General features: G+C 46.6%; 1 protein-coding gene across 7 annotated transcripts; it reads right to left on the bottom strand.

The window, feature by feature from the left end:
- Positions 1-755: 755 nt before the first annotated feature.
- Positions 756-25,884, bottom strand: ZNF648 (zinc finger protein 648). Of its 7 annotated transcripts, XM_032998664.2 has the most exons (6): positions 25,774-25,884; positions 23,853-24,106; positions 22,416-22,476; positions 7,433-8,075; positions 5,331-5,940; positions 756-2,675 (listed from the first exon to the last, which is right to left on the bottom strand). In XM_032998664.2, exon 6 carries the CDS (start codon positions 2,560-2,562, stop codon positions 1,396-1,398), a length of 1,167 nt encoding a protein of 388 aa, XP_032854555.2. In that variant the 5' UTR covers positions 2,563-2,675; positions 5,331-5,940; positions 7,433-8,075; positions 22,416-22,476; positions 23,853-24,106; positions 25,774-25,884; the 3' UTR covers positions 756-1,395. The 7 variants fall into 7 exon arrangements, with proteins under 7 accessions (XP_032854555.2, XP_032854556.2, XP_042664435.1 ...); XM_032998665.2 differs by lacking the exons at positions 22,416-22,476; positions 23,853-24,106; positions 25,774-25,884 and adding an exon at positions 11,362-11,543; XM_042808501.1 differs by lacking the exons at positions 22,416-22,476; positions 23,853-24,106; positions 25,774-25,884 and adding an exon at positions 11,362-11,543 and having other exon boundaries at positions 5,762-5,940.
- Between the last annotated feature and the right edge of the window lie 597 nt (positions 25,885-26,481).

The raw sequence follows: 26,481 nt of genomic DNA, 5'->3' as shown, positions 1-26,481 counted from the left end.
AGGTACATTACCCCGAAGCTTTACTTTCACTCTGCTGCACAACTTCCTGCTGAAAAGGCAGAATGCATTAGAAAGAAGTTAGTGAAATTACGGCAGCGGGCAGCAGAAAGGAAGCAAAGCTTTCTGACATGGAAAGGAAATTAAGGTTGGGGCTGAAGGACAAACTGCATGATTCTACCACAGCGGTTAACAGTAGATTAAGTGTTATTATTAAGTTTCGAAGTTAAAAAACCCCTGCCATAACTGAGGCAATACTTACCTCTTTGTAAGTGACAGCCTTCCTCCCAGGTATTTGGTAGCACCTCCCTGAGTCTGCTCGGCTAGTTTCTAAGCAAATTTTTCTTCACTAACCATCTGAATCTAAATCAAAGTGAAGGGTTTAGCAAACACTTTGGGCAGTACTCAGATGTGTCACAAAACACAAAACACGGTTTTGTTATGAGAAGCTTCCTTATATGTGAAAACGTTTAAACGAAGAAGATTCCTATGCAATGAGTAGCAAAGGTGGCTTAAATTCGGTCTTCTGCTCTTTGAATTTTGTGTTCTCAAACATTTCCTACTGTAATACACAGCTGGACAGCTTTAGAGTCCACGATTTTATCAGAGACACAAAAGTATTCAAATCCCTTCACCCCAAGAACATGCACTGTCATAGCAAAAATAAAGCTTTTTCCATTATCAACAGACATTCAACTAATCCCACGAAAGTGCATAAGGGATCAGTGCTCTCTTAGATACAAACATTTACGAAATAGAGCTGGTAACTCTTGAGTTTATTAAGGAACTGTTTTGTGGTTGTTTGTTTTGTTGTGTTTTTTAAATAACCAACATGATACTTCCCCTCCAAATAAAAAAAAAAAAAAAGTAACGGAAAGAAAAACTCAGCGGAATGCAAGGAGAGAAGGGATAGAGGGACAACTCTGGACTGTTCTGCCACAGCAAAGATCTGCAACAACAGATCTCCAAACCCAGTGCCAAAGAGCCATCACACCCAAGCGGGCAGGACCAATTTATCCAGTGACCAAGACTGCAGAGAAAAGTCTTATAGCCCATGCATCCCTGCAAAAAGCTTAAGCTGATGCATCATCAGTTCAGCAAATTGAGACAGTGCTAGCGTGTGTGAGTTCAGTCTTCTCCAAGTCTCACATTCCAACACCCAGTGGTAATTATGTTATTTTTTTCCATACAAAGCCAGTCTAAAGCCAGCGAGTGCAATCTCTGCCAGTACAAGTTCCAGAGACCCCCATGCTGCCGTGTTCTCCGTCAGCCACTGCTGGGAAGCAGGCCTGGACCGGCCAGAGCGCATGCGGTGGGGTGCTTTCTCCAGCCCAACGGAGCAAGCCTCGTTCAGGTAGGAAGCAACCCAGGAGACCGCAATCCCAAAAGAAGCAAGACTTAAGATTTGTCCGATTTGTGCGTGCGCTCATGCCTCCGTAAGGTACCTGACTCGGTGAAGGCATGACCACAGTAACTGCAAGAGTAGGGCTTCTCTCCAGTATGGATGCGGTGATGGCGCTGGAGCGATGCCAGCCGGGTGAACGTCCCCCCACACTCCTCGCAGTAGAAGGGACGCTCCCCAGAGTGAGTCTGCTGGTGTCTTTTCAGCCTGAGCAGCTGGACGAACGCCATGCCACACTCCTGACACTTATAGGGCTTGTCTTGTCGGTGGATCACCTTGTGTTTGGAAAGCAGGTTAGGCTTATCGAAACCTTTGCCACACGTCGGGCAGGCGTAAGGTTTACAGTCGCCTTCCTCGGGCTTTTGGTTTTCCGCGCAAGGCTGACCCGTGTACTCCACGGCGTGCTGGTTACGGTGCACTATCGACCACGGGTTCCTAGCCATGCCGTTTCCCAAGATGACCATGGAGCGCTCTATCTTGTGCACGTTGCGTAGGTGCCTCCAGACGTCGGCCGTGCGAATGAAACCCTTGTCACACTCCGGGCACTTGTGCGGCCTGTCGCTAGAATGAATGAGCTTGTGCATTCGCAAGTTTGCCGCACGGAAGAACTCTTTGGCGCAGACGGGACATCGGTACGAGTTTTCCACAAGGTGAGTTCGCCTGTGTTCCTGCAGCTCGCTCACACCCTGGAAAGAGGAACCGCACTTCTTGCATCGGTACAGCGAAGCTTCCTCAGAGGCAGGCCCCAGGTCCTCATCAAACACCTCAGCAAGAATGGTGTTTTCGTTATCGTCACGCAGTCTTCTCCGCGGTCTCTTGGACTGCTCAGAGGAACAGTGCTCTAAATCTTTATCTTCACACCGCAGGCCAAAGTTGGTAATGGAGGGGACAACCACCCCAGCTGTACCCTCGCCTCGTTTCTGGTAGTAGGTCTCAAAGGTTTCTTTGTCTTCACACTGCAACTCCGCAAGAAGCTCCTGCTTACCTGAAGGGCCAGCAGAACTGCAAAGAGGACTGTGCGTCTGCGAGTAATTCATGTCTACCTCCTTCTGGAGGCCAGACGTGTGGCCCACCTGCTTAGTGGTCTTTCTGGAATAACCTGAATGCTTCTCACCTGTGTCACAAATGTTATTCTCAGAGTCCCGGTCCACGTGCACGTCCATCCTCTGAGGCGTACGCTGTGTTCATCCGCAGCTCACCGACCAGGCGTGTACCAAGAGCTTCAGGTCTTTCATGGTTAAGTCCATCTCATTCTCAGCTCTCCTTACAGCCCTCCCTAGAAAATAAAACGCCAATTTAATCAGTGAGTTTTCTAATATTAACCTAAAATAAAGTTAACACAGTGAACATTTTTTTCTGATTGAAAGAACGGGACAGACTATTATTTATGCAGAAGGAGAAACAGAATCATCTAGTATTATGTATGTAGAAAATATACATTCAGCATACAAAATACAGACTATGTTCAACAAAGTTAAATCCCCTATTATAATCCAGCCTTCACTACAAATATAAATTGATAATTTCCATTTTAAATTCACCTAGAGATGAGAAATTTTCAGAACTCTGCAAACACTTTTGACTAAGTCCTACGCCATAGCTGCCCCCCGCCACAGGTCTTTTTCCAAGGATTCATGCTTAATCCTTGTTTTTACCTTGCTAAATACAAACTAGGAGCACCAGTCACAAGGTGTTTTCTTTCAGAAACTAGTTAGTTAACACAACGAGACCCAGATACGATGTCAGTCAAACAGCCAAAACCAGAAGCAGTGTGTGGAAGGGGGGTCCAGAGAGCTCGGGAGTGCCTTTGGCCTCCCATCCTGACCAGCATTATCGGTAACTGTCACGAGGATATCTGAGGTCCCTGTGCCACTACCAGCTAGCACCGTGCAAACTAGACATATGCAAGGAAATGCATGAAAGAGCTCTCCAGAAAGCTTACTAAGCATCCTCCCAGGCTTCAAAGCACAGGTAGTAATCCTCCAGAGCTGGCCCACTGGAACAGCTTCAAATTCTCCGGGTAAACTCCCTTTGCAGACCAGCCTTGCTAGCGGAAAATACGAGCAATGGCAACAGGTCAGAAATACCTGCTGAGTCAAAGACTTTCTTGTGAAGAAGCTGTTTTCATTTATGCTCTACCAAAGGGTGGATTCGGAAGAGGTTTTCTAGATTTGTGCCAGCAGCTCCACAGGGAGCTTTCACTCACCTGGTTTAAACCTGTGTTCACACTGAATTGCTAGTCCAAGCTCAAAAGTTGCGTTTTTCCCCCCCGATGGATACCTTGGCTGCTCCTCTGACCCCTACTTTCTCCTTCACACCCACTTTTCATTTTCCCTCTACTCCCACTGTTTCTACACTTCCTCTTCACTGCTATTGTCTAAGACTTCTCTGAATACAGGCACATATATATATATATATAGAAAACCACATATATGTTAAAATGTACATATTTCTGTATTTCCATGCATACATAAAGCTTGTCTATTTAGTTTCAGTAGGTTTAAACAGCCATAAAGGCCTGTAGCAACGTGCATGGAGGGAAAGGTCTTAGTCACATCCCAGAAAGGCCAGCTTCATTTGAGACACAAGCTGCTCTTTCTTCTGCTGTGATATGGAAAACAAGCTGAATTAGTCGTCTTCATTAGTCGCTGCCTGGAACAGGATGGCTCAAGTCACCCCACCCCCCAACTTCAACCGATCCCATGAATGTAAAAATAAGGAGTGCAGGAGTATGGGAACCACTCTGCGCCTCCTGCAAGGGCTGAGCACCTCCAGCACCGCACCGCCGGCTCCCCAGCCGTGCGGCTGATGTGCTGCTGCCTTTGTTGAAGAAAAAAAAAAAAAACAAAACACCAAAAAACCCCCACACAACTTTTCAAGGGAGGCTGGCACTGCTTGGCTTAAGAAAATGTCCTGATAAAGGCCAGTCCAGTTTCAACAGTGGGAGGGAATATTTAAATCACGACGTAAGCTTAAAAATGATAAGAAAACCTTTTTTTTTTTTTTTTTTTTTTTTAAATAAAAGGTTGGGGTTTGGAGGTTTTGGGCTGTTTTGTTTTTTTTTTGTTGTTATTTTTTGTTTGTTTTGTTTTTTGTTTTCTGTTTTTTGTTGTTGTTGTTGTTTTGGTTTTATTTCGGTTGGTTGGTCCGGGTTTTTTTGTTTGTTTGTTTGTTTTGTTTTGTTTTTTTTTTTGCCGGGCAGAATGAACACCCCCCCCACCCCCACCCCACCCCCCCCCCCCCAAAAAACTTTTCCCCGCGGCGCCGGGGTGCAGCCCGCTCGGCAGCCGCCGGCCCCCGCCGCCCGCTCCCTACCTGCGGGGCTCCCCCGCCGCGGCCCCTTGCGCCGCCGCGCAGCCCCTTGCGCCGCCGCGCAGCCCCTTGCGCCGCCGCGCAGCCCCTTGCGCCGGCGCGGAGGCCCCGCGGGCGGCGGCGGCGCAATCGCAGGGCCGGCGGCTGCCAGCGGCGGGGCGGGACCGGGGGGGCAGCCCCCCCTCACCCTCCCCCCCGGTAACGCCGAGCCGAGCCGGCTCCGGTGCCCGTTCCAAACTCGCCGGTGCGGAGAAACATCCAGGTGGGTCAAGCGTTGGTTCCAAGCGAGCGGGGGGGGGGGGGTGGGTGCCCTTCCCACGGCTGAAAGGCTCTCTCGACATCCCCCCCCCCCCCCCCCCCCCATCCGTGCTCCCGGGGGGGGGGCGGCTGGAGGCTGCTCCCCACCTCCACCCTGCAGCAGCACACCGGGAGGTGCGGTGCTGCCTCTGCGTGTGTAGTTTGGCGGTGGTGGGATTCGCTCCCAAGCTTTCCTCTGGGGGAAGACCCAGGCTCTGCCCCTGTGAGGAGCACCCCCGACCCCTGCCCTTCCCTTCCAACCTGAGCATTTCTTCACCCCGAGCGCCCAGAACCACGCTCGGCATCTTCAGCAAAGTCTCACCAGGGCCTCTGACAGCGGCACTATTTCCTTATTCCTAGTGGAAGTCCTTTGCCCAACACGTCCTAGGACCCCATTTGCTTTTTCCAAAGCCACAGTTACAATCACAGTCCGTAGGCCTTCTCAGGATCCTTTCCTCCATCCCTTATCGCTGATAACCCACCAATCCGGAGCAGAAATATTCACCATTTCTGGAAGGCTTCTCATGCTTCCGTGGCTCTGCAGCCCTCCCTCCTGTTCAACCTCCCAGGCGGCACATTTCATTCCCACACATCCATTTTTACGTTAACGGAACTGTTCAACAGGAGGTCATCCAAGGTCCAATCCCCCAGGAACACCGCTGGGAATCTCCCAGCAGCTTCTGTTCAGCTACGACCAGGGGGCCCTGACCCCTCCGTGCTCTGCATTTGTCCCCCCCCTGTCATCGCACTGACCAGTCCTGCGCCTCCTGCAATCGGAACCGCTCTCCAGCATCACCGTGTAAACTGGCAGAGGTTGCTCCTGCTTTTCACACTGCGGTTGTGTTGCACACTGGACAGGTATCTCGCTGTCTTTTCTTAACAAAACTACTGGTTTTGGAAAAGGGCTTCTTCAGTTAACAGGAAATACAGAACTGGAATTAAAAATTAACAAGAGTGTACATTACTAGCATGCAAATACGGTATATAAGAATGCTGCAAGTTCGGCATTTTTGTGGTCTCAGATCTTTCTAGAAATAAACACAAAACCAGAAACTACTCTGCTGTTGAGGGCGAGGAAAAGAAATATACCTACTCTTTTCACACAGAAAAGTGAGCTACTTTCAAGAGCAGAGTAGCTGCAGTTCAGTTTCTTCAGATTAGGCAGTTAAAAAATGTTAGCAACATTCATTTAATGACAGTCCTTAAATCCATGAGAAACCCATATGCTGCTTAGTATGGCAAACCTTGCAGAGAAAGAACCACCATTCCAACTCTCACAAACTAGGAAAAAAACCTCAGAAGATTTTAATTATTTCTACTATGATTTTTCTGAATTTAAAATTGTTAGACACTTCTTCCTGCGATGCAGTAGCTAGGCAGGGTACAGGCTTTCTTCCACCTAGACCAAAGATGCACGGAATCATGTACCACTTCCCCCTCCCTTATGAAAGACAAGCACACAGCCCTCCCCTCGTTCCTCAGTTCTCATAAGGAAAACCTCTAGTAATATATAAGCACATATGGCACCAGCATCTCCACAGCCAAGCATGCTTGTGTGGGGTGCAGATGATGAATGGCCGCTCTTTAAAAATCCAAATCATGGTTTATTACAACTAATACGTTAACACATGAGAAGATTTATGGAGAGAAGAGATGGATGAGTTTCTCTGGCTGTTGTCCTGGTTTCGGCTGGGATAGAGTTAATTTTCTTCCTAGTAGCTGGCACAGTGCTACATTTTGGATTTGGGGTGAGAACAGCCTTGATAACAGGGGGCTGTTTTAGTTACTGCCGAGCAGGGCTCACGCGGAGCCAAGGCCTTTTCTGCCTCTCACCCCACCAGCGAGTGGGCTGGGGGGGCACAAGGAGCTGGGGGGGGGTGTGTCACAGCCGGGACAGCTGCCCCCAGGGACATCCCACACTGTATGGCATCATGCTCAGCATAGAGGGCTGGGGGGGCTGGCTGGCGGGGCAGGTCGCTGCTGGGGCATCTGTCAGTGGGTGGTAAGCAACTGCACTGTGCATCACTTGGCTTTTCTTCGGTTTTATTTCTTCTTTTTATTCTTTTTCATTACAGTTGTTATTTTTGTTGTTATTATATTTGTTGTTATTATATTATATATTATATTTTATTTTAGCTATTCAACTGTTCTTATCACAACCCACAAGTTTTACTTTTTTCTCCTCCCTGTCCCACTGTGTGTGGGGGGTGTGAGTGAGCAGCTGCACGGTGCTGAGCTGCAGGCTGGGCTTACACCACGGCATCCGTGCAACCTAACAGTGACACCTTGGCAAAAAGGGCCCCAGAGAGGGGTGTTAACCTAGACAGCAACACTGTAATTTAGAGACCAAGTGCATACAACAGCTCTAATTTCACACGCCAGTCTTAGGAGATAGATGCCCAGATGAATCCAGCTAGTCCTTACCATATCTAACAACTGCACATCTCTTTAGACTTCAACCTGATACAGTGGCAGCATTTCCTCTTGCAGCTGACAAGGAATGGCATAATGCCAACAAACAATGATCTTCCTCATAGGGATCACAGAGGAAGTGACCAAAGCACCTCCAGATGCTCCAGGTCCTCCTCGTCCTCAAAAGCATCAATAAGAATGAAGCTTTCATCATCCTCATTTATCCTCTCTCAAGGTTCCTCAGAATGTTCAGAGGAAAAGCATTCTCAACGTTCACCTTCATGCTGCAGGTCAAAGTTGGTGGCTTGGCTGAATCAGGCTTCTGGTAGTTAAGTTTCAAAGGTCTCCTCCTCTTTGCAGTGCAACTCTATAGGGGTTTCTTGTCAGACTGGAGGTCTAGCAGGATGCAGCCAGGACTAGAAGGTGGTGAGTAATCTTCCTCCACCTCCAGCTGCAGGCTGGCTTTGCAGCACAGCCCTTCTGAGGCGTCTGGAACCACCCGAGTGCTCCTCTCCTGTGTGACAGCTGTCATTAACAGAAACCAAGTCCGTCTCCATCCTATGGTATCCTATAGTGCTTACTTGTTAGTAATTGTGAAGACAGGCAGTACAAACTCCTGTGACCTCTCACGGCTGGATTCTTTCATCTCAGCTTCCTTGAAAAAGAAACACGAATTTCATTATATGCCAGGCAAAGTTAGCATTTAAGGTATCAGGTTAATTGAAAATACTTGAGTAGTAATAAATAATGCGGAGCACTCCAAATGGTGTCTCATGGGTTAGATCAAGGACCCAGGGCAACTCTGTTCAGTGCACCATGTCTTCTGTTGTTGGTCCAAGATGAGACAGAAAAGGGCTTCTGTGGCAAGGTAATAAAACTGGCATGTACACACTCCAATGCTTAGACTGACAAAAGTGTGAACACACATAAAATTCATGAGCACTGTCCCAAAACCAGCCTCTGGCTTTCAGTAATGGAGAACAGACCACTCTACTAATGTTTCCCTTTTAACCTAAAATAAGAAACAAAATTCAGAGGTCTCATCTGATGTACATTGGTCTTCAGACGAATACACTTAACTCTATCAAGTTCAACATATTTGAATTTTTCCTCCTGAGATATTTAAAATGTACTCTGCCTTCCATTTTATATGTCGCCTTTATAAGCACATGATTTCAATAAATTCTGCATTCTAGGCCTTTCCCATCAGCCTTGATGAGTTATTCCAGCACACACAAAAAACATAAGCTGTAACCCTCAAGAAGGCAGCAGAAAAATAAGCGAAACACCTACCTCTTTACAATATATGATTCCTATTAAAATTACATTATTGGTGCTTTGTACCCATCCTACATTTATATTCCCAACACACACATATGGATGCCAAATCCTTCTTTTTATTTATGCTACCTCACTTTTATGTGTTTTAAATGTGAAGAGTCTGTCAGGACAGATGAGTATCTGTAATCTATTTGTCAGTTAGCTCTGCTTTGGAGTAATTTAAAAAAAAACTTTCTAAAGAATTAGACTCTACACTCCTGTGTTTCCGTTAAATTCACTAAAAAGTGCAAACTTGCTTGCTGTCACAATGGGACCTTAATATATTTTATGAAGGGTTTAAAATCACATCCCATCAAATTTGAATTTTTATTGGCTATATAGGTTTCTCCCCTGACATCTGGCTACTTTGTTTTAGGACTGTCGTAAACACTTCGAACATGTGACAGCTTCAGACTCTTCTACGTAAAACAAAAATGACAAAAAAAACCCGCCAAGTTTTCTTCTAAATAGGAGCTGAATTCATAGAGACTTAACTGATGTTTGGGTGAAGCCTGAACTTTTAACTCCCCAGGGGAAAGATGGGTTCCCTTTAGCATGCTGAACTTTGGTGAAAGACTAGTAATAGCTGTTTGCTCTTAGAGATACTGATCATTGCAAGAACACCACCACAGCACCCAACAGCAAGGACTCTCCTACCAAAAATGATTACACCACATGCAACGACCTACAGCCACAGAGAGGGAGAGCAAGCAGCCAACACTCCATCAGTGTCCTGCTGAGAGCTCAATTAAAAGAAGGCTCGGGATCTCTGATGCTATCCTATCCCAAATCACCCGGAACAAGGAATCGTTCTGCTATTTCTAGCCAGCTCTGGCCTGTTACCGTAATATGCTCTTTTCTGTCAAGCTTGCCAGGATCTTCTAGGTCTCTGGGTCCCAGTCAACTGTTATCTCATAAACAAGGCATTCGGGAGAAATGGACATGTTGAAAAAACAAGTCCAATCTATGGCAAAAGCGATAGTTACAAAATCTAGAGTCAAGATGTAAAGAGCATAGAACTTCACCTCCCAAGCACAAATACGGGCTGGGTGAAAAGTAGATTGAGAGCAACGCTGTGGAGAAGGACTTGTGGGTATTAGTGTATGGAAAACTATGAGCCAGCAATGTGCTCTCACAGCCCAGAAAGCCAACCGTGTCCCGGGCTACGTCAAGCAAAGTGTGGCCAGTAGATTGAAGGAGGGGATTCTCCCCCTCTGCTCTGCTCTTGTGAGCCCCCCCTGCAGTGCTGGGCCCAGCTCGGGGGCCCCCAACAGCAGAAGGACACGGAGCTGCTCGAGCGGGGCCAGAGGAGGCCACGGAGATGCTGGGGGGGCTGGAGCAGCTCCCCTGGGAGGCCGGGCTGAGAGAGTTGGGGGGGTTCAGCCTGGAGAAGAGAAGGCTCCGGGGAGCCCTTCGAGCGGCCTCCCAGGGCTTAAAGGGGGGACAGGGAAGGTGGGGGGGGACTCTGGATCAGGGGGTGTGGGGATAGGACAAGTGGTCACTTTTAAGAGTAGATTTAGATTAGATATGAGGAAGAAATTGTTCCCTATGTGGGGGGTGAGGCGCTGGCCCAGGGTGCCCAGAGCAGCTGTGGGTGCCCCCTCCCTGGAAGGGTTCAAGGCCAGGTTGGACGGGGCTGGGAGCCCCCTGGGCTGGGGGAAGGGGTCCTGGGTTGGAACTAGATGATCTTTAAGGTTCTTTCCAACCTAAACCAGTCTATGATTCTATTCTATGCATAGAAGGAAACTAGGCAAGGACTACAAAAAGAGTATTTGTCAAGTAGAAACTTTCTGGCATGCTCTTGTTTCTCAAACTTGCCTTTTCTTTCGCACGTATCAATCCAGATTGCCAACAAATCTCTATGCAAAACTCATATGCTTTCCCAGCCAAACTCTGACAGCTCAATGCTGTGCTGGACCTGCAAGACTATAAAGGAGTCTGCAGAGCAATAACCTGAGCCTTCTGGTGCAGGACAGAAGGCGCATATGAAAGAAAAGCCACCCTCTATGGCTTCCTGCAATGACTGGCTGTGGTTTTAGAGATTATTAGAGATATTTCCTGCACATGTAACTTATATACATGCTTAGTTTTGAAAGCCCACATGAGCTTGTTGAAGAGTTAAAGGAGAAATCTCTACCTGCTGAACAATTCTCTCAATACCCTCGATCTATACTCATTGGTTTTTATTGTAACTGCTGGATTACTAAATTGCCTCAGGAATTTGACAATCTATTCAAACAGTCATTCAGCACAAATGACTTTTACTGGAGTATCTGATTAAGCGTGTCACGTTTTTAGCGGTGCCCCGGGAAAACACACACTCTCTGCAAGCTCTTTTCGGATCAAAAAGTAAACTGAACGAGCATCTCTGACTGAAACGCGGCGCTCCGCTCGAGCCACCCCAAATCCCCGCGAGGGGGGTTCCCCAGCCCTCGTCCCCCCCCAGGGCAGAAGGGCGGGCGGGAAGCTCACAGTCCCCGCGGCCCAGCCCGCCTGCCGCCATCTTGTGCCGGGACCCTCCGCCTCCGCCGGTAACGCGGCTGTGGCCCCGCCCCTTCCTGACGGACACCTCCCGCCACCAATCGGTGGCCACGGCCGCCCCCCCCCCCCCTCAGACCCACCGGTGACCGACACCCCGGGACACCGTCCTCCGTCACGCCTCCAGCGGCTGACGCAGCCAGACGTCAGCCCCTGTCACGCCCCCATGGGGCTGACACTCGGAGACCGGACCCCGTCACACCCCCGGCGGGGCGTTCACAGCTGGAGGCCGGGTCCTCTCACAGCCCTTTGTGGGAGTGACATACTCCTGTCACACCTCCAATGTGACTGACACCGCCAGGGACCTCCCCTGTCACACCTCCAACTTGACTGACGCAGCCACAGGCCGTCCTCCTTAACCGCCCCCCCTCTCTCCCCTCCCACCCAGTGGGAATGACAGAGTCACGGACCAGCCCCTGTCACTGCCCCCAGTGTGACTGACACCGGCAGGGACCGCCCCTGTCACACCCCCAATGTGACTAACATCATCAGGGATGGCCCCAGCACACCCCCTCGTGTGACTGACACAGCTGGGGACTGCCCCTGTCACACCCCAAACGTGACTGACACCGGCAAGGGACCGCCTCTGTCACACCCCCAATGTGACAGGCATCCGCGGGGACCGCCCAACCACACCCCCTGTGTGACTGACACAAGCAGGGACCGCCCCCCCACACCCCCAGTGTGACTGACACAAGCAGGGACCGCCCAACCACACCCCCAGTGTGACTGACACAAGCAGGGACCGCCCCACCACACCCCCAGTGTGACTGACACAGTCAGCGACCAGCCTCATCGCTCTCCCAATGTGACTGACACAGTCAGAGGCCGCCCCTGTCACACCCCCCCACCCCCCCCCAGTGTGACTGACACAGTCAGGGACCAGCCTCATCACTCTCCCAGTGTGACTGAGACTCTGAGGCTGACCCACTGTCACACACATCTGTGTGACTGACACAGCCACGGACCAACCCCTGCTCCAACCCCCAACATGACTGACACGCTGAGACCACCCTGACCCCTGAAGCATCACACTCCCATGAGGTTGACATGACCACCTGCAGTGAGACTGTCACTCAGACACCAGCCTTTGTCACCTCCCAGTTGTCCTGGCACAGCCAGAGTTCAGCTTTCGCTACAGCCCCTCCGTGTGGGTGACATATATGGAGACCTGCTCACCTTCCCACAGCTGTAACCTCACTGACATCCAGGGCAACCACCCCACTGGCACCCTGAATGCAGGCCCAGAAAACCTGATGGCGAATTATACCATCACGCCCAGCACTCCCCCAGTGTGCTTGACAGGGATCAGTCGCCTGGCACAGCCCATCGTGGCCATGATGTCCCCACTCCTCAAACTGCTGGTGAGCCCAGGCCACGTCCCTCTGTGGGGCTGAGGAAGAAAGAGAGCAATCTCTGCTCACAGGGGTCTGGCTAGACACCAAAAAACACAACAGGAGGCAACACTGCTGCACTCACAGGAGGAGGACACTGTTCAGTAGGGTCCTTAGCTGTGGAAAACACCTTGTCAGAGCATAAAGGACTCCAAAATGAATAAAAGTGCCCTATGTCTGTCATGTGTTCAAACTCACCTTCTCAACCTTTCTCCAAAACACACCTGTGAGACGGGAAGGTTATTTGTCTGCTGGAGGTCTTTAAAATAAACACTTAAATGCCCACAAATTCCTTAGCTGCCAGGTAAAAATCACTGACATTTAACTGAACAGGGTTAGGGATGCTGAGGCATGGTGTGACACAGCTCCTTTTCCTGCACCTCATCCCAATCTCATGCTGACAACCTGCATCCCAGCTTCTCAAGATTATACTTTTTTCCCCTCATAAGAGTCTTACATAGATTCAACAAGTCTAGGGACAACTTGTCTGTAGTTCCTAAGCAAAACTCATGGCATTTGGAAGACTGAACACTCTCCTGGGACATCAGTTTCACTGGTTTATCAGTACAGCCTTCATCACTGCTGTTACACATGGTCAACTCAAAGTTTTTGACATCAAATCTTCTGGCTGTACATTAACACACCTTTTTTTAACAACGCAGGATATCTGGGTACAGCGTGGAGATCCAATAACAGAGGCCATGCCCCTAAACTGGGGCCTGCCATGCCTGTTTCACACTGCGATTTATTCTCAAACCAGCTGAGCTGCCCACAGATAACAGAGAAAAATGACTGCACGAGAGAGCGTGAGTGCGCAGTGAATATGAGCAATCCCCTAAATATACAGCCTATATGGGAGAAGCCTCCAGATCCAGGACTCTTTGCTAAATCAAGTCAGGGGTATGATGCCTGTGCTATGCAGATGAGCTGTCATATTGTCTCCCACACAAGACTGTCTCCAAAGGAACCTACACCTACTGCAAATATCCTGCAGCATATGAACATTTATAGGTCAACCTGTAAAAAGTGAGAGTAATGATTGTCCAAAAAAAGCAGGAACCCAAATAATTTTCCAGTGTTATTTTGGAAAACTGCAGACATGGAACAGGCTGAATTATCCATACCTGAGAGCCAGTATAAAATGTCAGATTGCCTCTAAAATGCATTAGAAGGAAAAAAAAAAAAAAAAAAGCCTCCAGCTTTCTTGTGTGAGAAGAGAATGCAGTATGTAAATAAGATTCCCTAATAAAAGTCAGCAGTGGAATGAATTCGCAAGCATATCCTAACCCTCTGTTGTGATGCGGACAGAGTCTGGGGTTTCATCCTAACAGCCAGAAACATCATCAGGCTGAAACTCTGACAGAAGAGCTGCACTTTCATTGCAGGAGCAACCGTGATGTATAATCCAGGAACTCCTCTTGTAACGATTTCAGAGCAAACCCAGAATATTTGTTACCCTTCTCTAAATTGAGCTGGAAAAAAAAATAACTTCTGGTGCCAACTCTATGAAAACAACACATGTGTCTTGACAGCATAGCGCTAGATGATTTAAAAATGAAGACCAACCAACAATGCAATATTCTAGGTGTTGGGGGAGGAAGGGGACTGGCAAACCCCGCAGTCTGTTTGCATTTCCAAACTCTCAGCATTCACCTCCAGCACATACCTGCCACATCTCCCAGTTGTATGCACCATTCTCAGTCTATTTTTCCAAAGCTTCAGACTCTGAAAAGAGCCGAACCCTCTGTTGTCTGATGCTTCTTCTGGACAGCTAAGATTTCTATAATCAGCATCAGAGAGAATTTGGGGAGGGAGCTGACTCTTTTGGTTTGTTTTTTTTTTTGGTAAATTTGGATGTTGCACATTTTAAAACAAAACATTTTACTTTAATCATCAGCACATCAGTTCATAATTGCAGAGTGGAGACAAGGAGCATGTCAGTAGCTGAAAAAAACCATTAAATTTGCAGAGAAGTGACTGAAGCGTTTGCACAGAAGGGGGCAAATGGAGATAAGACAGGCAATCTGCTTGCATTCAGCTGTCGGGAAACCTGTACAGCAGAGACTCTTTATAAGAGAAGAAACGGGGGGGTGGAAGGAAAAACTATAGAAACATTTGCTTTTCCTTCTCTCCCATGTGTGCAAACTCTCATTAGGTGAATTATTGGACCACAGCTTGATCAGTGGAGACAGTCTCTTGCCACCAGAATGGATCTGTCTCACATCTCTGCTGGGATCTGTGCACCCACTTCCAGTTGCAGGGCTGTACTGGGAGCTATGTTCACAAAAGTTGCATCATTCAAGGGAGAGAAATCCTCTGCCCTGAACGTTTTGGTCACTGCTGGGATGACCAACATGTCTGTCTTTGCCCATTTGTAGGAATGCTCTTTCATTTGGCTCCTTTTTAGGGTTTTTCTTGTCATAATCCTCAGGAAGAGTCAAGACATTAAATCCCTTGACATTAGGCAGCTATTGAGCCCAGACTGGTCATTTTTTAGCTGCTTCAGACTGTCATCTGCCATGAAAGAGAAACTTGGAGTAAAAATGGTTGTGTGGGACTAGACGCTCTCGGGGCAGAAGAGAAGTTTTTCCTTCAGCCCTGCAAACACTCCATAAGAGCCTTTTTCTGCCAGGGAGCTGAATCTGTACTGTCCCACGCGTACAAGGTGGCCATGGCAAGGTTTGTGCCAGTATCACAGCTTTCCAGGCTGAACAGCTCCTGCAAAATCCCTCTGCACTGCCCACAGCTACTGACTGCACAAGCAGGACACCCAACTTATATCAAACACACAGATATACCTCAGCAAAACCCCTCTAACCTACGAGACACAAAAGGTCTGGTTTGATTTGCATTTAGCAGCCTTCACAACCTGAAGTACAACAAACGCAGTATCATTTTCTTACACCGGGGAGATATCACAAAACACTTACCTGAAATAGAGGCATCTATTCTCCATCTGGTAGGAAAACAAGCTTAACATTTTAAACTGTCTGCAAGATGGGAGCAAGTCATGTCCTGAATGAGTGCACAAAGGAACAGTACATAATAACACTAAACAGGTAATTGCTGATAGATTATCTGGAGATACAGGCTAACGCCAAACAAACCAGGAGAGAGAACTTAAAACTAACTGATAACCAAAGCACAGCTCCAGTGCAGAGTGTGGTAACAGGCAATCTCATTCTTGACACCTCTGTATTTGATTTTTTGAAACTCTGCAGTTATTCAGATTAAAAAACATCACTTGCATGAATCCAGCTAATGTTATTCACATCATTTTGCACATAGATACTCTACAAGTGCCTCTGTGACTTCACATGGAAAGTAAACCTTATTTTTTATAGAACGATTGACTTGCCAAGTAAAATATAAGCTGTCCTCATTTTTTTTTTTCCCAGAGAGCTGAAACTTGAGCTAATGAATCAGAAAATGTAAAACGATCAGAAAACACCTGGAAAAAAAGAGGTTAAAATAGTTATTATTGTTCAGATGGAGAATCTACTGGTTACCTAGATTTAATTAGTGAAAACCACAAAGATTGGCTAGCTCAGCACAAAATTTCTGATCTGAGCCAATTTCATATTTGACAGGATAAAATACTGCTACTTAGAGGAGCTAGCTGAACAACACCTACAAAGCGTGCATGCTGATGAGCTTTTAGCGGGGAAAAAGGCTTTACAAACCCAGTCCCATTTTGAGGAAAAGTATTCGAGATATTCAGCAAGAGTGAGGCATAATCAGGGCCCAGTCTGGGTGCCTTTGGGTACTCAGGACTGCCTTGGGGTGCGATTCCGGCTGCTGTATTATTTTGGGTGACTTTTAAACCAAAGGACCACGGGCAACACAGAGCAGCCAACATAATCAAAGCCACTGTCCTAGGTAATAATTTCAAGATTCCCAAACTGCTTATAAGTACATGATACCCATATAAAAATTAATGACCCACTGACTGCAAACAGCAAAGTACAAGGCAAAACCAGATTTGTTGATGTAACTATTTGCCGTTCGCTGCCTGTCCTCACACTAAAAGTGTTTCTGGTTATGGTTACTGTTAATTGCTTTTTATCTAACAGTGGAGCTAAGAGGTTTTAGCTGAGACGGGGTTTCACAGTGTTAGGCAATTACACAAACATCCAGATGCACAAAAATTCCCTGGTTTGTAATCTGAACGAGGCAGAACACAGTGAGTTACCTCAGGCCTAAAGAGAGGTTTCTGATCTGAAAAAAACCAAGGTCTGACTGACCAAGACAGTTTCAGGGAAGGTGAAAAAATGAATCACTGCCTCCTTGTGCTTCATCTGTTACAGCTCACAGATTAAAAATTCACCCACGGTTGCCTGAATTTTAACTCATCAACAGGAACACACAGAAGCATCGTATTTTCAAACACTCCTCATCTTCTGAAGACATTCTTCCTAAGGAGGGCTTCCTTGTGTGGTGTCATTATCTCCGACAGATCTGCTTTGGAAATTTCCTCTCGGGGCTCCTCCAAGTTGACAAGTGAATTCTCTGCATCAGAAATATTTGTTCAGAGGCTGCCAGGCTCATCAGTCACTTCCCTGAGAAGGAGGCGGTCCAGGGGGGATTCTGCTCTTCCCCCTCCTATTGCCCCTGCAAAAATGGCATTACTGAGGGGACAGTGACTACAGCCACATGCCCATGCCACTTGTCTCTCTGCTACACTGCTCATTTCTCTGTGTCATGGCTAGGAACAACACTGCTGCCTGGGCTTGGCCCTTACAGCCAAATCACAAACACGCCAACAGCGAGAGAGTAACCTGGACTGGCCTGAGCTGGACTTCCAGCCCCTTGGGCACCCTCCTGCTCTGGGGGTTAGGAGGGCTGACATCCCTGCTGGCTGCCATCCACCAACACAGGGTTAATTATCTGAGACCTAGACAGGCAGAAGGGAAGCACAAACATCCCAGCATGAGATTGTTTAACACGCACCTTTGGTCTGGTGGCAGGTCTTTGTGGAGTGTACAAGTGATTTATGGTGTCTCCGTCTAGCATCACGGTGGACAATTTGAGGATGGCTGGATCTCAGGCAGCATCTAAACTGGTGGCTTACCGAAGGCCTCTGACAGCTCCTGATTTACTTAATGAAGAGCTCCTTCCTACAGCTCTGACTGCTGCTTCATCATTCATCATTAACGAAGCATTTAGGTGTCTTATCTCTGAACAGTGAGATTTCTTGTGCACACATAAATCAGCTTCTCTCTGGCAAGAAAGCTCAGTTTTCACCCAGCCAGCTCTTTCTGAAAGCGAAGGCTCTACCACAAGGAGGAAAAATACCTTCCCCTTTTCATTCTCAGACGTGCTACACAACAGTCTTTTCCCTTTCAAATGCTGTTCACTACTTTTCGTTCCATGTTCACCAATTATTAAAACGATTTTGCTCAGACAGAGACCAGAAAAGTAACGTGTAGTTTCTTCTTCCCTTTTTGTCATCTTCCATGTTTTTGTCACACAGGTGAAGATTTGATTTTGTCTCTTTGAAAGATGGCCAAGGACTCATTTGTCATGATTATTCCACTTTTAAGCTGGTGCTGCTCTGCTACACATCTGAAAGCAGATGAGCCCAGTGGTGAACATGTCAGGTTTTGAAAGGTGTCACAGGAGAAAAAATGTTATTAGTTCATCCCGCTAACAAAGGTATCATGCTGGATTTTCAGCCTCACTGGTGTTGCTGTGTCTATGGTTTCTGAAGCCAAAAGATGAAGATTCATTAATTAAACAAAAGAAGCTGGGAGATAATCTTGTGATAAAGTTATTGGAGTGGGACCTGGGAGAACGGGGTTGATTTCTCAGTCCTGGACTGGTTGCTATGTGATCTTATTCAAATCACTGCATGGTAATAAATGCAAAATGTTGGTAGTGCCAGCTCCCCACAGGCTGCAGGCACAGTGGGCAGGGGCTGCTGTACATTATATTTTTCATTATTACCAGCTGGAGTCAGTTCTGCTGTAAGACAAATGAAAATAACCCCCGGACTCTAAATGCATTTTGTGTTCTGCAACTGGCCTTTGCTCAAGCTTGCTATTTTTCCAGAATCTCCTGTGATTGACGAAAGCACTCCTTTTAATGTTTTTTCCCCTTTCTTCTGTTTCCTAGTGAATGTCTTTACCTTCTGTCTGTTGCAAATGTGAACAGTTTTAATTAGGTGCTGTTGAAATGTCTTTTGCAGTTTGGCATCCTGTTTGGTTTTGCTCCTCTCGTTCTCTTTGCAGTTCTGTTCCTTCCCACATTGCTTATGTTTTCTTGTTTGTGGAAGCACTTCTTTATATGCATAATTTAATCATTCTTCACTTCAATTTCATCTCTAATAAGCATAAATAGGGAAAAGGGCATCTGAAGCCCATCTCTGCAGATGCTCTTTAAATAGTCCTCTTTTCCTCTAGCGTGTCCCTCAAACATTACAGGTTTCCAGCTGAACTCAAGGACAAAGCACTCAGCTTAGCTCAATGGATTTGTTGTGTTTCCAAATTATATTCTTAAATTACTTAATTTTTTCTACAACTTTAGAGATCATACTGAGCCTACACCTTCATCTGAGGTCCAAAACAGCAGGGAACTGCTTGAGAAACTCAACAAAGAACAAAAACCCCAGGGGTTGTGTCATTAGAGCCAGTTCCTCATCCCCTCCTTTTCCTGCTCTAGGGTTGTACTACTGGATTTTGCTTTTGCTCATATTATCCGTATTGTATCAGCAGCAAATCTACACGATCTTCTTTCCCCATGGAGATGTACTATCGGTGTCTCACTACTCCCTCCTCAGTGCTCTAATCTGTGAGTACTGGATATCGCAAGTCATTTTTCTCGATTAACCAGATCACTGTTGATCTAGTTACATCCAGTTCATCTGGGGAAGTCAGTAATTCCAGTTAAAATGTGCTATGCATTTACTTCAAACTTTATAAGAGAAGACAGACTTTCCCTTTTATCCTTCTTGACCTCCAACAGCAATACTACAAAAATTATAAAAAATAGGGCTAAAGTGAACTGCAGAGGTCCTCTCTATCACAAGGGCATGGTCATCTATGCCCAAATCCACTCCAAAGAGAGAATTTTAACAGGATTCAAACAGAAATTTTTCAGATTCAGCCTCTGTAATTTCTCCCACAATCTCCTCTAGACTTTACCCTATACCTATCATGACGATGTTTTCTTTCCCTCCTCTGTCATGTTCAAACTGCATCTGCTTTGCTACTGTTTAAGCCTACTATTTCTTCTCCCACCCAGCCCCTGTGCAGTGAGCGTGATTTTTACGAACGTGAAGCCTGTTATCAGATCTTCCCACTTATTCCACCCCTGGACTGCTGACCCAGGCCAGTCCCTGTAGAGAAGTGGCAGAGGGCAGGCAATGAACCCTCTGAGCAGCTTAGGTTTGGGCTGAAGTTAACCACACCAAAAACCAAGGTTTTTGAGAAGCAAGGATTAGCAAGACAAATTTAGTGAGAAGTGGATAAATTAACAGCGACATTTCTTTAAAATTCATTTTTCTGAGGTTTGACATAAGCCACTGAGGTGGTCGCCTCCTATCACGTTATCAACTGTCTTGCTGCAATGAAATCATTTAGCCATGCGTAGAAGAAGAGAGGATTAGACAGAAGGAGACTTGGTCTGTGATGAATGGGATTTCCAGGCAAGCCCGCACACTGCACGGTCGCTGCTCTACCTCCATCCACAGGAGGGTGACAAATATGGAGCTGACCTCTGGGGCACTTTGTCCTGGTGCTAATTCTAGTCAAAAGGTGAATGACGATGCCAGACTCTCCTTTGTGCTTTGGGGTATCAGCAAAACCTTTTGAAAGCGCTCTGGGGTGGGATACTTGGCTTTATCCTGACCTTGGGAAGTACACAGGCTTGTCCCTCCTTCCACACCTTCTTTGTGGGAGCACACCAGCACGGCTGTCCACAGCTAACTCGGTGCAGCAATTCCATCTCTGCAATTAGGACCTCTGTTTTAATGCTTTCTGGCACAGGTGAAGAAACTATTTTTTACTCTTGTGTCAACAAATAAGGACACACACACACACGCAAATCAGTATCTTGCAGAGTTTTCCCCAGTGAATAACACTTCAATCATGAAGTGCTACTAATTCAATCCCGAGGGGGCACCTGTTGAATTTAATTTCCTTCTGCTCTTAACCACTTACTAGAAAAGCAGCAACCTTACACTGCAAGCTTAGAGGTACGTTCTGGGCTCAGGGCAAAAAAATACACTATTAACAAGTGACCTTTCATGTACAGCTGATGAAACCTGTACCCTAAAAATCAATTCCTTCAGCTGCATTTTTCAGGCTTCCTTTAGACACTTTGGAGGATTCACAGCCTTGATCTGACTTGTGGCTTGAGTATTTTGTTTCTGTTTTTGTTTTTTTTTTTCAAAAACCTGCACATCTCCTTTTTAATTTGGGCTCCAGCCAGAGACAAGAGGGGCCAAAACACCAGAAAAGGCTCTGGGAATGAGATGGCTCAGAGAGGAGCTGAAAAACTTTTCAAGAAACCCTTCTCAGCACAGCTTCCTGCTCAGGTTTTCAAACCCAGCCTTGAAGTAACCTCCAAAATTATCCAGCACGTTGTTTACCTAGCGCAGGCTCTGACACATTATAGGTTTGCTCATGGTTAATGGAAGTAGAAGAAGCCCTGAGTAACTTGGCTCTGACAGGCACCGTGACATTTTCTTTCTACAAGGGGAAACCTCAAAGACGCCCATGCCTGATAAGGTCTGACTTTTTCCACAGTTCATATTTACAAAGGAAATAGGTAAAAATATCTGCAGCTACTGGAGAAGAAAAAGAAGCCTTTTTACTGTGTGGAATGGAAACCCTAGCTTCAAAATTAAGGCAGCTAAAATCACTAGTTGCTTTTCAAAATGCTGGCCAAACAGCTGCTGTTTGACATTTGTATGTGCAAAGTTACTGTACAAAAAAAGGAAAGAAGAGAGACGTGTTTGGAAGCACAGCGGTAGCTGCATGCAGAAGAAAACACATGGGTCCTTCCAGCCCGGATTGTGTCATTTAACGTGTGTCTGGATGGCGGAGCTGAAGGCGTCGCATCCGACGTGCTCGCTGGCTATCGGAAAAACACCCGGGGGAAAGCAGGTCAGTGGTGTAACGCTACCAGTGGGATCACCCTGGCTGCACGGCTGGGCTGCACCAGCTTTTGGTCATCTCACGCGCCTCCCATCAGCGCAGGAAAGCTCAAGGGAGGATGCTGTGTAATACGGATGTTTTTTTTTCAGATCCTGGGTTGAAGCCAGGACTCCTCTAGCCCTCATGGTGGGTCAGTTCAGCATCACCATGTCTGCGGGACCAAGTTCACTTGTGACAGCAGAGAAGCAAAGGGTGAGCTCCAGTCTGACGAAGGGCCTGAAATGTTGTGCCCTAAGAACACCAGCAGCCACGGCAGAGAGGAGAGGGATGCCAGCAGTGTTAATAGAACGGTCGGGGAATCCTTACAGATGAAGATGACATGATTAGATAAATTCAGGGTGGTACTGCAGATTAAGTGCATGCCACTAAGCTAATGAAAGTGCAGCCTGCATTTCAAGAGGGCCTTGCTGCAGCGTCAGCAATCAGCGCATTTTTGCTGGTCAAGATAATGGTAATAGTGGGGCAGCAATGCCAGCGAGCAAGAAATACTCTGAGAAATGGTGACAGGTGATTTCAGGAGACCCTTAAAATAATGCTAAGATACTAGAGCCGGACAGACGTGTAGATTAAGCTATAAAAGCTGACCTGTTGGATCAAGTCCTTTCTCCATCATAGCAGAAAGACCCGTGGTAGCCAAGACGTTCAGCTACAATGAAACAAGATTGAGAGGCGCTTCATTAGCATGAAAGATGGGGAAAATAAATAAAAGATGAAACCCTTTAAATGAATGGACAGCAAACCCCAGCAAGCAGGGCCTCTAAACCTACACCAGAGAGAAAACAGATACTGCTGACCTGGCAGTGGAAGGAAATCAGGGAGGGAAGAGTGTCAGGTGCTCCACACGCCCCGTGAGCTACATCAGTACCAGGAGTCAGGCTTCTCCCACTGCTTGCTCCTGGGACACCAGGTCTATCCTCTGGGATATCATCCCGGCCGTGGCAGCGAGGTGAGGCTGTGCAGCTCTCCCCTCCCTTCAAAGTTATCCCCTGACTGCCAGCTAGAAACCGCAAGCTCCTTAGCTTGCTCGCCTTCATCAATATTTTAATAGATATTGGTTTTTACTGTAAGAGACATCACTTCTTGTTAATTTGAGTGCTGGAATAGCACTGGCAGGCAGAATACCTTGGCTCCAAACAAACCCTGAGGGAAAAAGGGAAATATATTCCCAAGAACAACAATTGGAAAGAATCTAATTCAATAATAGATTTTGTTTGGTATCATTCTGGCACCAGCAGTCATCTTCCTGATATTTTTAGGTTCCGATGACGCCAACAGGTTTTGGTTTTTTCTTTACGGGGTTTTATTGTTGCTGCTATGCAAAAAAATCCCAAAGAGAAAATTTCCATAGTTCAATCACATTGAATGAAATTGCAGTTCTTTCCAGAATTTAAGACTTTGTACCACTAGAACCTCAGAAAAACATGCAGAGGTTTGCCTGAGTCTAGAGGGGAGGATTCTTGGTTGGCTTTTGGGGAAGGATAGAGGGCTGGGATGAGGACAGAAAGAAAACACATATTTACCTAGCAAGAGACTAGCAGGGTTTTAGGTGAAGCATATTACACAGCCAAAGAGGTAGAATTTATGTTTATAAATACAAAACAAACATCAAAATCATCTTGTTTCGTGTGACAGCCTCTTTCTTTGTGTTATTCTTTCCAAGGGATTAGTCACGGAAGTATTTATTTGGGGATATTAGCTGCAGTAGCTATACAAACCAGGCACCTAATATTACAAATGCCTGGCCCAGTATTGTTTGTGCTTTCCACTCGGTCATGAAATTCTTGATCTGTAAAAAACCTGCGTGTTTTGAAGAGCTTTTCCCTGCGATTTCCTTTGCTTTGTGCATCACAAAGACTTATTTTTTTGTGCACTAAGTGGCTTGATAGCAGGGTGGGGATTGAAAATCCAGACTAAACTGAGGAGGGGCTCCCAATCAGAGCGAGGGCGAAACGAAGCATATCAGCATCAGCCGGGGAGCTGGGATGGGGCAGAGGTGTATCTGTTGAACCCCGAACCCCTTACCTTTATCGACTCTGAATTCAGGAGCTGTCGCAGATAGACATGGTCAATTGATCACGATGGGGCCGTGCGGTTCCTGACCCATGTTGCCTGACGCAGACACCCGCTCACCGAGGTGCAAAGAGATGCTCACGTAGCTGTAAGCACACCCGCAGCACAGCTCAGGGTCGCAGTCCAGCTGAGATATCTCCAGCCTCTTTCTGCTTGCTGCAGATTTCTTATTCTTCAGTGGAAAAGCCTCCTCTTGAATTTCACTACTGTGGAGGAGAAAGCAGGGAGGGGTTTCACTGAACATCCCCATCTCTTCCCAGGACCACTTGGCCAAAAGAAGAGCAAGAGGGAAGAAAAGACCATCAGATGATTCTCTTGGGAGCTGCATGTCTAATGGTGACGAATTCCAGACCAAGAAAGGACATTATTGTTCCACGCCTGGCCAAACTGAGAGTTAACAAAACCCTTACAAATGAGAGAATTTGTACTTAGGGACAGCAGGATCTGTATCCCCTCACCGCTTCTACTGCCAGGCTCGAGGCTTTTTCTGTTCTTGCTTGAGCACTTGGGATGACGAGACATTGGTTATAAAGCTGCTTGGCTATGAGAAATAAGATGCAAACTATAAATTCATGTTTTCAAGAGTTTGTTCATTTTAGATGTTGCTTCTCAGCTCTGAGTTATACAAGATCCCGTATTTTTCAAGGGTTAATAACTGGTGAATTTTTCTGGTTTGAGTTTCTTCTCTCTTTTTTTTTTTTAATATTTTTTTTTTTTTTTACAATTACAAAAGGTATTTGCAAAACATTTTTTTTTTCCCAGATAGCTTCTGGCTGCTTTCAAGCTGAAATTTGGCAGTCATCATGCATTTCTTATTCAATAACAGACACAGATTCTGCACTTTAAAAGTTGTGGTGGGTACAGACCCAAGAGATTTTTTTTTCTCTTCTTTCAAATCTGCATTAAAAATCACACATCACCTTTTTTTGTATTTAAAGCAAAAGCTACAACAGAAAACTCTAGGATGTGTATTAACAACAGCCAACTAGCCACATATTGCCTGGGTGGCCCTCGTAGAAAGGGTTTTTATCAATAATAAAGTCATGGAAGCTGATGAATTTTACAGTGGGATGATTTAATATTGGGAAATTGGATTGCCTTGGATGCAAAACAGAAGTGGGGATGTGTGGCTTTCTGCATCTCTTGGGCACTTGTCCAAAGCCAGCCCCCATCAGCCCTGCCTGGTGCTTTTACTGTTTACTGTTGGGGTTGGATGGTGGGTGCCCGTGGAGCGAAGGATTTGGGAGAGTGCTGTTCATTAGCCCTGCTGGAGGGGAACCCCCTCAGACCATCCTGCTCCCTCTGGGTTTTTGCATTCATTGCCTATTTCCCTGGAGGGAGGTACATCAGAGAAGAGGGGAATGTGCACATCTAATTTTAACTTTGAAGTGGGGGGAAATGGTGGCGGGTTTTTTCCTGGAGCTCCTTCTTATTCCCCCCCTCCCCGCCCCAAATATCTTTGCAGACTTTTTAAAACCTAGTCTGTTTGAATATGCACAGGCTTCTTAGCGTTTGCTCGGACCAGTGCCTTTGGGTAGCTTTTTGAAAAACATGAGAAATTATCATTTGAAAAGGTATTCCCACACACTCTTTGAGCAGGAAATGTGGCTTCCTTCTCCATCCACTTTATCACTAAGCAGCTTGGAGATAAATAATGGAGACTTTCATGGCCATTGTGATTAAAAACCATCACCCGTGCTGGGATAATCTCTCAAGCGTGTCTTTGCTGAGCAGGGAAATTGGATGGGGAGCTTCACATAGATATCCATGTATTGTCTCCTCCATTGCAAACAGTCACCCACAGACCTCTGCTTAAAAGAAGGTGAAATGGGAGGTGGAGTAAGTCAAGAAATCCACATCCAGAAACACTCACCTTTCAGCCAGTGCTGGCCCTGACAGCTCTCTGTTGCTGGACACCGTGACAGCCATTGGCACTCAGTGAGGCTGGAGAAGATGCTCTGGTTCCCTGTTGCCTGACCCTCTCATATGCATCCTCAGGTTCAGACACACAAACAAGTTATCGGCAGCTTAAAGCTACCTCCTGACATCTGTATGGGCAGGTGGGGCCTTCCCTGGGCAGGGCAGCTTGCTTTAAACCTCTGTCCCTTAGGGCATCGTCACAAGAACATGTGTTGGTCTTTATTCTAGGACCTGGGTTGGTATCCTTCCTCAGGCTGTATGTATAGCTGACAGACCAGCTTGCTCTGGGCTAGCATGGGGAAGGGACTTGCGCGTTGGACATATCTTGAGACATAATGTTCAGGAAAGGGTCATGAGAAAGCTCGATGGGTAAAAAGTTAAGAAATATTTTAGGTGACCTACTGCACGGAACATGGAGACAAAATTTACACTGTTGGAGTACAATACCTGGGAGTCAAAACTCTCCTGAAGGGCACATTTTGATGCAGCTGTAACCAGGTAACAGTGAGCAGCACCTTCACAAAAAGGGAAAGAAAAAACAGACCCAATTTGCCATCCAGACCTCAGTGTTTTCTTGCCCATTTTCGCATGTGCACCAATCTGCCAAGCCAGATGTACAAATGTGTTGTGTGGGCAAACAGGCACTTGTATGGGCAAACAT

This window comes from Tyto alba, unplaced genomic scaffold (genome assembly GCF_018691265.1).
Source record: "Tyto alba isolate M040663 unplaced genomic scaffold, T.alba_DEE_v4.0 Super-Scaffold_1000006, whole genome shotgun sequence".
NCBI lineage: Eukaryota > Metazoa > Chordata > Aves > Strigiformes > Tytonidae > Tyto > Tyto alba.
Note: the sequence above shows the minus strand (reverse complement) of the source record. Positions and strands in the feature narration are given on the sequence as shown.